Genomic DNA, 12048 nt, shown 5'->3' on the forward strand with positions numbered 1-12048 from the left:
CTATCCTCAAACTCTTCGCGCCTCTGACTCGGTATTCCACCCTTTCGCTCTGATTGGTGGAATTGCACTGGATCTGTTTTCTCATTCGCCCAACGTGAGCAGAACATGTGTGGCTCACTGTCATTGTGATTTTCGATTGGATGAATATAACAGTAATTTCTGTTGCATCAACATAAGGCCGTAGATTGGACATAGAGAGCCGAAGTCTCTCTCCCTGGTACCAGAAGTAAGAATGTATACAGGAGACACTTCATCGAGGCTTTGTACAATCAATGGTTTCTCTTACAAAGGTTTGACGGTTGGAAACTTCCCAAGTGTTATTCATTAATGACACATCAACCTTAGAGGAAAGCAACCACGGATATATGTTTATTATATTTTCGTAAAATTATAAGGGTACAAGACAGTGTATATAAATAGCACTATCTCCGCTAGATTAAAATGCATTGGCTTGATAAAGTTTTAGCTTCATGTATTTTCTCAAAAAAATCATCAAACTGATAACTTCCATGTTTTGACTCCATTGGCTTGGTTTACGTCAAAGATTATAGATTGAATAGCTCCTCCCATCCCTGTTTACTTTGCTTTAGAAATTACATTGTCTAATTGCCCCCTCTAGTGGCGATTAAATGTAACATCAGCATAATCGGCCCAGAATTTACACTTGAATGAACAGGTGAACGAAAACCAATGGGGTGAAACCAAGATGACATTTATCTCTTGAGTATGAACAAAATAGGAAGAATTGTGCTTGAATCAAATGTATGATTTTTTTTAAATCTTCATCATCAATCAACTCTAAAGCTTATAGGCCTGACATCAAAACCCTATCACAATTTCAGGTAATATGAATGATCATAATTTCACCGTTATGGTTGTAACCTCGTTCAGCAATTCGCACCCATGTTTGATAGTGTATGGCAGTCATGTTATAATTCTATGCCCCTTGCCTTGTTCCTCCATCTTCTCTTGTCGTTTATTCAAAGTGGGCTAGAAGAGTTCTGACTGAGTCTCCGTTTACGGCCAAATACAACACTGCACTCTGTGCCAAAGAATGAATTCTTGGAATAAATGAGACAGAAATAGATAATGTGCCCTGGCACCAGTGCCAGCTGATGCCATGTAAACAACCAGGCAGCAAGGATTTTTTCCCAGCCTCTCCAATCAGAAAAAACAAAGTGTCTATAATAGGACTTCATTTGGGTTTTGTCCCTTTTAGAAGATGTGATTGTCCACTGAATTTGAACAGGCTTTCTGTGTTTACATGACTGGTCCAGCAAAACAGTACCAAAGATGGAGCTAGCCAGTATAATCACATTAAGACTTCAAGGGGTGGTACATGTATTTTTTGACTTTTAAATAAATGAAATATAGCCATTGATTCTTGGAGAATGTAACTTATAAGTGCCTCATGAGCTTAGTTCAACTTAATCCATCAGAACCGAAAATATAAGCTTGTTTTACTGTTGTTTATAAACAATGTAACTGTAAACACACACTGTATAGTTTCAAAACATGGTTAAATCTACCATTTTGATCCCATGGATGGTCAGTCCTTGCATCCATAGGTTCGTCTATGAATTTGACAGTGGTTACATTTCTCCAGCCCATCCCTCAGCTGTTTACCAAAGGAAGTGGTGGGGAGATCTTTTTTTGTTGTTTGAATCCCTTTAAGGCCAAGGTGGGTGGAGTGTTTTACTTGTAATTTAAAAGCTCAGCTTTACAATTACTGGTGTTGTTTAAAACTTTAATTTCAAGTACTCTTAATGTCAAGAACTAAGATGTCAAGAACTAAGTCAGTTTTGATTACAGAAGAGCTGGAAAGTCGCTAGTTTAGGGACATTCTGTATATTTGGGTTAGAGAGGCTTATCAGCTCTACCTCTGTTGAAGTCATTAGCTGTTAGCAATCTGTGGAGAAGATAGGAAAATGTCAGGAGAACGCTCAGGCTCTCATTTTGTGATTCAATACACAGGTCACAGAAGCCTCTTTGTCTGTTCTGGCATGCTAAGTGATGTGTTGAGAGAGTTTGCCATCCCCTCCGAACAGCCTCTCTCTCTCCCTAAAATGGAAAATTCCCCCTTCGAAAATGTTTGGCTTCGATCTGAAGCTACATGCTTTCCCCTGGTTTCCCACCATCAGTTCTTCAACCTTCACAACTGGTAAAAACATAGATGCATTGAGTGTGGACTGCATTAGGCTGTGCAAAACCTATAAAGTAGTATGGGGCATCAATATTTTTAAAAAGGAAATAATATTTTTCTGATAAATGTTACAGTTGGACATTGAGTGAAAATACAACATATTTGGGGATTGGAGGTACGCCGGATTTTCAACACACTCGCACCCGCAAACACATACGATGGAACCATAACAGCTCTGAATGGACATTTCCTGGGATCAGCTGATTGATCCAATTCCCGAGGTCAAGAAAGACTGTTACTTGAAGTTGTTACTACACAGACCCTAGCAAATACCCTTACTCTTGCTCTGCAGATCGAGGCAGCCACTGAGTGTGCAGCAGAGGCGCTGTGGAAATTGTGGCTCCACCCGTCACACCACGAGAGCCCCAGACTGCCCTGCTAAGGGCCAAACATGCAGACGCTGCCAGAAACCAAACCACTTTAAGTGTCCTCCCTTGTAGACTTCAGAGGACAGTCACATGACCACAGCACACAGGATACACAGGCGCTGTGAACTTTTCTATGTGCCTTGTATATCTGAAGGAGTGCTGTGTCCCTCTCCTGCCCAAATACTTGCCGAACTTATGTTATCTCGGAAATTGGACACTAAAACAGCAGCTGCCAGATTGCAGTTATATAAATTAAATAACATTTGGAATGATAATCACAATAGAATCTAAATCTAATAAATGTAGGCTATTGTTGTGTATTGGTTATGATGATGACTTGAGGTATTCTCGTAGCATAGCAAGGTATAGCTTCCAAATAGAAATCAGGATCCTTTTGATGAAGGATATGCACGACTACCAGTTATCTCCAGTTTACTGATAATAATGAAGTGTATAAAGCCCGGTACAGACACAGTACCAGTACAACAGCTGAGAGGAGGCGATCGTGTCCAGTTTTAGAATGTTGTTAACACGCAGCAACTCATCTCTGATCACTGTAGAACATGATGGAACTCAACTCAACTAGCTACACTTGAAATGCATCATATTGACAGTGGGACGACCTAAACATTTTGTGAATTTCGCCTGTTGGCATAGCATCAGCAAAATGCATCATATTGACAATTTTACTCCAATAATCCATACATACTTTTGCTATAGCAAAATGTAATGTCAATAGTCTGCTATTTCGTATTGCGCCTATTCGCCACTATTTCGTGGGTAATGTCGCGTGTATGAAAAGCTGCTCATTCTATTTGTAGTAGAGTAAAAGTAAAAGTTGCCAGATTTATAAATACTCCAGTAAAGTACAGATACCCCAAAGTCTACTTAAGTACAGTGTGTGGGAGGTAAGTTAATAGAAATATTCAATTAATTAACCTGTGTAATTGGGATGGATTAAGGTGTTAGGATGTGCCTATGCCACCAAAATAGAGTGTGTATAGGAAAGAAAAAATAGTCAGTGGAGTGGTGATTAATTGTGGGTGCCCCTGGTTTGTCCGCGGGCCTGACACACCGGTCAGAGTGAGGCCCAGTGTTGGGATCCTGGAGCCCCAGGAACACAAGGCTCATTTTGCTGATGCTCTCAACCATCACATCTCCCATCTCTATGGCAACAGCATAACAAGTAGGTTGCAGGAGAAAGAGAGAGAGAGATTGTGGCGAGATGTAGGAGAGCAGCCAGTCACCCCCGGCACGGCAGATGAGAAACACATTTCGCTCTCTTTCCAGTCGTGCCCTCTGCCAAGACCTGTGACGCACGCAAATGTTTTGGAAACTTGCATTGTCACACAAAATGACAGAAAAATGGGTGTTGGTTTACTGATTGATATACTTTAATATTCCCTTGGGCCGACTGCATCCGCACAGCACAAGTCAATTACCGGATACATAGACACATAAACAACAAACATGAGAAAAACAGAATTAATATTGACAGGAATTTTCTTTATTTTGTTAGTGGTGGCTAAGGATAGGTTACGTTATTAATGGCTATTCAAACAAATCAGAACCATGGACTACAGTCTGTCCTGGGCTGGCCCATAAACTACTTTAAAGTTAAGGAACTATCGTAACTAATTTTAGAAACAATTTTGTAAAGAAAAGTCATAGGATATTGTACTGTACAGTATATTACACCTATGGAAGTGCATTTTAAACACATCTTCATTTAAATGCTAGGAGTCTTGTTCCCAAGATGGATATGGTAAAGGACTGGAAATGCTCATTATTGAAATTTTGAATGAGTTTGTAGCTAAATCAAGCTACTTTCTAAATGCTATCTCAGATTGGGAATTTCTCTGCCTTGTCTCTGAGAAAAAAAATGGTGTTTTTAAGCATTTTATCTCGGCAGGTTTGTTGTTTGAGGGAAATGGTTGTTTAGCTGACGATGTTCGGTCGGTTGACTGTGCTTTTCTCTCCCAGACCCCTGCTGGCTTGGTGGGAGTTCAGTCAACTGCTAGTGAAACATTGTTTTCCTTTCAACAATTTTCTATTTGTGATGTGCTTGATGCCTTGCTTAAGATTGATGTTACTGGGGCTGATATGCTAGATTCTTTCCTGTTACAGCTGTCTGCTCCCCTGATTGCGGAGTCATTAACTCATATTTTTTATCTGACAATTAGTGAGACTTTCCCAAGGTTTGGAAGGCAGCCCATGTGCACCCTCTCCATAAGGCTGATGACCTCTCTGACCTAAGGAACTATCGTCCATATAAAAGCTATTCTGCCTTTCTAAAGTCCCTGGTCAACTCGCAGTTCAGAACTTCCCATTCTATTTTAAATGTGCACCAATCTGGCTTTAGAACTGGACATAGCACAATATCAGCTGCTACACTTGTTTTAGAAGATGTGTTAAATTGCCTAGACCAAAAAGATCATTGTACTGCCTTCTTCATAGACCTCTCCAAGGCATTTGATATGGTCGACCATTACCTACTTATCCAGAGGTTATCTGAAATAGATCTTGACCAAGGTTCATGTAGATGGTTTGAATATGAACTATTTAACAGATAGAACACGATGTATATCGTCTGATGGTGTTAGATCCGGTTTTATGGATATAGCAAAGGGTGTCCCACAAGGTTTGCGGTTTGTTCAATTGAAATTGTTACTTGATGCAAGAAAAAAACAAGTATATGATATTTTCTAGATCACAGAAAAATGCATCTGATGATTTCTGATAATGTACTTTGGATGGTGCCCCAATTGAGTGAGTTCCTCATTATAAATACCTGGGCATCTATATTGATGATCTTTCTTTTAAATTACAAATATAAAATCGAATTAATGTTAGAATCAGACTCGGCTTTCTTTATAGGAACAAGTGCTGCCTCTCACAAAAGTAGGAAACAGATAGTCCAACAACAAACCTGTGATTGACTATGGCGATATTTTACACATGCATCCCACTAGCACATTTAAATCCTTGGATGATATACAGTATATCACAGTGTCCTCCGGTTTATAACCGTCGACAGATATACTCATCATTGTACCCTATACCAGAATGTGGGGTGGGTTTCCCTGGCTAATCGAAGATCATGCCATTGGTTTACATTTGTTTATAAAGCACTTCTCCAGAAATTACCACCATACTTTACCCTACTTTTGAATTGGAGGGTCACAAATGATCACACAAGATCTCAAGACTGGCTAGTTTTGGAGGTTTCCTATGCTTCCACAGTTTCTGGGAGAACGACTTTTAGCATTTATGCTCCATCCTCTTGGAATGGCCTTCAGGAGGAACTGAAGCTAGAGTCATTGGTCACATTAGTCATTGGTAAAATGTACAGTGCCCTCCATATGAAGTAGGGGGACTATGTATAAAAAGGGTTGTAATTTCTAAATGGTGAAACCAATCTAAAAAAAGAAAATACTGAATTAATTTGAGAATCTCTACTTCAACCTCACAGTAATTGTTTGATTTCAAATCCAAACTGTTATAGAGCTAAAAGAAGACAAACTGTCCACTTTCCAATACTTATGGAGGGCACTTTAACTGTTTTAGCGGGTCCTTTGTTGTGGGATTCCTATTTATTGCTTTTGTCTGTTATCAACATTGCGTTTTTAATCTAGGTTGTGCTTATGTCTTAAGGGTTTATATCATTGCTGTTATTATTTTCTTTTTTTCCATTCATTCTTTTGTAGATTTACATTTTTTTACCAGTTTTTTTTAATATTATGTGATTTTGTCTGTCTGGATGTTTCTTTTATCTCATTCCCTGTTGCCATGTACCTTGTTCCTACAGGGCTCTACTGTAAAAGAGACCCATGTCTCAGTAAAATCTCCCTGTATAAATAAAGGATAAATAAAAAAACAATGACTTGTGAGTGTTTGGTTTTGAGTAAGGTCTGTCTGTGACATTGGCCTTTTATGAGCCTCCAGCTGGCCTCTTCCTCACAGGCTGAAGGACAGGAAATGGTTTGTGTTTAGAGTGCTTGTTGATGGATCTGTTTACGACACAACAGTAGGGTCAGGGCTGCTGTGGATACAGAGCTAGAGATTCAAGGGGGCTGTCTGTATGTGCTAGCACGCAACAATATGTATCCATAAACACAGAAGATGATGCGCACGCACGCACGCACGCACGCACGCACGCACGCACGCACGCACGCACACACACACACACACACACACAAGCATGCACACACACATATTATTTTTTGTTTTTTTCTTTGGTTGCATATAGCACGGCACACGAACCATACATAAATGTAGTAATCTCACTTCAACAGACAAAGTCTCTCTCTCTTCTTGTAGTTATATTTTAGAGTTTTTATAGCATGCCATCAAGCAGGTCCCTGGCTAACAGTCTAGCACTGTGTCCTGTAATACGCTAGTGGAATGCACACTGATGAAAGTCATACTTGTCACTTGCCATTCAGCAGAACAGGAGCAGACTGCTGTTAGCAATCAATGGTGTCCCTGAGGATGGCTAGGGGTCTCCAAAACTTAAGAGGACACTTCCAAACATCTCAGCAGAGGATTGTTGTGGTTTAGCTTGCTGACGCAAACAGAGCACTTCTTATATGCGTCATGGGGCCAGTGACTATGAAGTGGACTCAGATCCTCTGCTGAGTGTTTACAAGAACAAGATCATGTAACATTGTAGATATACGTATGTGTAGACACAGAAACATGATACTGTATGTATGTATTTAAGTGAAGAGGTCCTTATGTTTGTCTTAAAGAGATTTATGTCGCTAATTCTTTGCAGTAAATGTTGGCTTAGTGTTGACATTATGACTGTATGGTTCATGATATATTGTTAATCCATTTCTTATCTCATTAGACCAGAGTCCTCAGTTTAAGGCCATCAAACTTTTGCAAAATAAGCTTTTGCTCATGAGAGTTGGGAGGTGTGCAACTCTCTGTCCAATCAGGGCACTTCTTGACAAATTCCCGTTTTGGCTTGTGAGTGCTAATTATAGAACTAGTGGCTGAAAATGCACAAATATCCTGTAACATATCTCCGTGTATCTAAAGGGATAGTTCACTCTGGAATCAAATGTCTGTGACAACTACATACCTTCATTCCAATCGATACACCAAGACATCAATTGGACCCCATCCGCTTCCATTGTCTTGGAAAATGTGGCTGCAGAAAGTGCCATATGGACTTAAAAAGTGTCTTGGTGTATTGACTGGAGTGAAAGTACTGTATGTGATTAAACACATACATTTGATTTAAGAGTGAGACTATCCCTTTAAGTATGTACATGTGGACAGAGGAGACTGCTTTCACAACTATATTCCAGAGTTTCAAAGGATTAGATAAGAATCAGATACATATATTTGCAAATATTTATTAAAAGTACATATGAAAGAACAAATGTATAAAGACAATTTTTTCTTTGAAATAAAGAAGATGACTTTAGAAGCCAAGAAAATCAACAAAACAAGAACATTTATAGTTCCACTATGTTATAAACAAAATAAGAGAATAAATATCTGGAAAGGCTTTTTTGTTCCTATCTTCACAATGAGGTGACAGTGGACTTTTTACTGTAGTAGAGCTAGAAACAAAAGTTAGAGCTCTGCTGAAGCTTTGCAAACTAACTCCTAACGTCAGTGACTGCTGGATCGCTTTCAAGTGCAGTGTTCTTTCAATGATTTCAGAGTTTAGTCAGTCACAATTGTATTAAGTCTTTTCTATCATGACTGGTCACTTGAGAATCTAATTGTGGCAGAACGTGAACATGTACAGGTAATGGAAAAATGATCACTGATTGTTACCATTCTTTTAAAAAGGAAGGGAAAAGACTTTCAGAATAATTTCAAGTGCACCCTCTGTAGTTCTGAAGTCCTCCACAGTAGAAAAGGAATATATCTGAAGAATGAAAGTGATGTTTTCAATTCTACATCACAGCTCATGTGCTACACACTTAGCTTCTCTAGGCAACGTGATAACTAAACCAGTCAGTGTTACATTACTGGGAGAGTTCTTTACAAAAATGCATCAAAAGCATATCATAGCAACATATAGTGATATGCTAATGTGTATTTATATGTTGTTATATGCGTATATACTTTCAAGGATAATGGCGTCTCCGCACACAGGATGGCCAAGAGTTCAGTTCAGTTCATTAGGCCTCAGTGTGAAGCAGTGTCGGCCGCAAAAGGGGGGCATGTGCAAGTGCCAGGAAATACTTCCCCTCAGTCTCCACCCCATCTTAGCCCCTCACTGGGTAGAGTCCGAGTCGCTGGAGTCCATGCTGGCCTGCGTTGGTGTAATCGTCCGGCTGTGGCGTGTAGCAGGGCAGTGGAGCGTCTGGGTGCTCCGTCTGAGGTTCTCCAGGGACTGCAGGAAGGAGCGACGTGCTCTCTCCTCCTCCAGGGGAGAAACACCCTCCTCCTCCACCTCAGCGATCTCGGCGAAGGTAACAGGCTGGGTCTTGAAGCGGGCCTCGCGGGGCCGGCGGGGCCGGCTCTTGCCCCGGGCGGGGCCCTTGGGGACAGGCAGCTGCTGAGGGAACTCCTCCATGGCTGAAGACAGCAGGTGGGGCGGCAGCACGTTGAAGCCGGAGGTCTCCATGGGCATCTGACGCACAGCAGCCATGGGCGAAAACTGGGTTGAGAGTGGGTGTGAAATCAGATGTGAACCTGGTATGAAACCGGGTGTAACGCGATGTGAACAGAGGGTGAAACAAGCTGGTGTCACCTTCACCTACTAACGTCCCAAGAATTCTCTCTCTCTTTCTCTGGTGCCTCCTCTTTTGTCAGAGGATCTGTCTCAGAAACAGACCAAATACACCAAGCACCACAAACTCCAAAGTCTCAGAATCTATGCCACAGTGCAGACTTATATTCTCCAATTCTCAAGTCCTTGAGTCCTTGTAAGTATGTATCTATGTTGAGTTAGCTAGATCTGTCCACAGTGCTGTTCCGCTGTCTCTGCCTCTTGTCTCTGCTCAAAGCTGTTGTATGTGTATCAGTCTGCGAGTGCTACTGCCACCAACAGCTCCGGCACACGCTTTTATAGCAACTCACTACCCACTCAACTTTACTCTCTCCCCCCCTCCCTCTCTCTTTTTGCTATCAAGTCCCTCCCCCGCTCCACTCCTCCCTTCCTTTCAGTCATGGTTCCGGCTTCCATAACAGTCTGCCAGAGTCACTATCCCTAAATAAACCCCTGCCACAGAGAGAGAGAGAGAGAGAGAGAGAGAGAGAGAGAGAGAGAGAGAGAGAGAGAGGGGTGTGTGGCAGAGAGAGAGGGGCATGTGGCAGAGAGAGAGAGGGGCATGTGGCAGAGAGAGAGGGGCATGTGGCAGAGAGAGAGGGGGTGGAGAGAGGGAGCGAATGAGAGAGAAGGTTGTAGACTGAAACAAACAAAAAACTAACTCAAGGTTGGGAAGCTCCTAATATAAAGGTGCATGGACAGACATTCCACGATACACTGTCCATTCCACATTGGTGGAGGAAACATAGTAATCCATGCTTACAGTACATATACTGTATGCACGTTAACATGCAAAGATAAGATAAACAGTGCCAGTCTGCCACACTGATTCCTACACTGACTCATGTGCACACACACACACACACACACACTGGTGTGAAAACACACATACATATGCTCTACTCACACACACACACACACACACACACACACACACACACACACACACAAAACGAAGCATGGGAGACGCATTGGGAGAGGGATTACACCTTTACCATTGACTTCTTCAAGCCTTTGTCCTACAATACAAATCACATACATACATAGATGCATACATACATACACACACAAGGAAAACAAATAAATATATAGTCTGAATAGAAACACACTGTAAAGACACACATATATGAATATATGTACATACATTAGTGGTGAATATGTATGAGTGACAGGAACAGGCAGGGTCAGGGATAGTGACACAGAGGCCCCAAGGACCCTTAAGGAAATGTCACTGTTGGTATGGCAACACATGGACAAACCCTGGAGACCCCCGGGACCCCTAGCAAGATCAGCAAATTAGTATAGCTGTTGTCATCCCCTTCATCATCATCGCTGTAACATAGTGGTAATTATCTCATGTGGCCTCTGACAGAGGCACATGAGCACCAAAGCGCATTTTGTCAATGCTAAGGTGACTAATGGCAATGACGGCAGGTTCTAAACCGGCTTCCATTACGTAACACATTCTGAAGATGACACCTCAGGAGTGTTGGAAGTAGACTGGGTCACCAAACACCCCCTCACATAGACATACACACACGTACACACAGTCACACCCCCTCACATAGACATACACACACGTACACACAGTCACACACACACACACACACACACACACACACACACACACACACACACACACACACACACACATACACACACACACACACACACACACACACATAGGTCATACCCTCAAGCCACCAGTTGCCAGTCAAGTGCCATTACATGATATGACTGTTTGGTAGTAAGACCTTGTGTCTGTGTGTGTCTGTGTGTGTGTGCATGTGTATGCTTGAGCGCGTGTGTCGACACATGTTTGATTTATTGCTTTTGGATCCACCCACCCAAATGAGCTGAAATGTGTTTCACCATTTTGGCCCAGGCACATCAGTGGGGTAAGGGTTGTCTCCTCTCTGGTGCATTGTTTTTCCCATTATGACCTGGCAATGGGACGTGAACATGAGGAAAAGGTTGTGTAACCAGGCTATAAAAACAACACGTGGACTGCGCTCTAATCAGAGTTGGGGTCCATTCAATTTCAGTTTAGTCAATTCATAGGGTGAATTGAAATCTACAGTAATTAGTTGGTGGAGTAAAAGGCCAAGAACACTCCCAATTATGCAGTGCCTCATGATATGACACCATATATTGATTCTACAGACTCTACTGAATATTCCCAAAGATGCTTTTACTGCGGTGCCTAGAATCGTTTTTGCTCTATAAGGCAATATGTATCCCATGTACAGTATATTACAGTGTATTGCATTGAGGGTTTAGAAGGGTGTGGAAAATATAGTCATATTTTGTGTGTGTGTGTATCGCCTTTTAGGGCTTCCGTACATAAAGTACATTTGGGTTTGTGAATTGAATAGATATTCATACACTTCATTTTACCTGACTAATCAAGAAAAAAAACAGCTGATTGCATTTTGCCTGTATTAAAGTGAGGGGCCACTCACTTGCAGCATTGGCTAAATCCTCCAGGCTTTCTAGAAGGCCTCTAAAGAGACACCATTTTAGGTATTCTGCTATCATGTGAAAATCTCACTTAAATCACCTAACAAACTTCAATAAAATGCAGACAACTAGCAGCCAGCATATTGCTGTCTGGAGTCTTTGACATGGTTGGGCCACCCTTGAAACAAGCTCCAGAACAAAAACATACAGTACAGTACAGTCTGTCTGAGTTTACAGTACACAAAATCATTTTTGCAGGAAAACAAAAGCAAACAATG

General features: G+C 41.5%; 1 protein-coding gene across 1 annotated transcript; it reads right to left on the reverse strand.

The window, feature by feature from the left end:
• Window positions 1–7921: 7921 nt before the first annotated feature.
• cUnh11orf96 (chromosome Un C11orf96 homolog) lies at window positions 7922–9566 on the reverse strand. The gene has a single exon (XM_083666053.1). The coding sequence runs from the start codon at window positions 9188–9190 to the stop codon at window positions 8813–8815; it is 378 nt and encodes a 125-aa protein (XP_083522179.1). The 5' UTR covers window positions 9191–9566; the 3' UTR covers window positions 7922–8812.
• Window positions 9567–12048: the final 2482 nt, after the last annotated feature.

The sequence above is a fragment of the Argentina silus genome (genome assembly GCF_951799395.1).
Source record: "Argentina silus genome assembly, chromosome: 3".
In the NCBI taxonomy this organism is placed as follows: domain Eukaryota; kingdom Metazoa; phylum Chordata; class Actinopteri; order Argentiniformes; family Argentinidae; genus Argentina; species Argentina silus.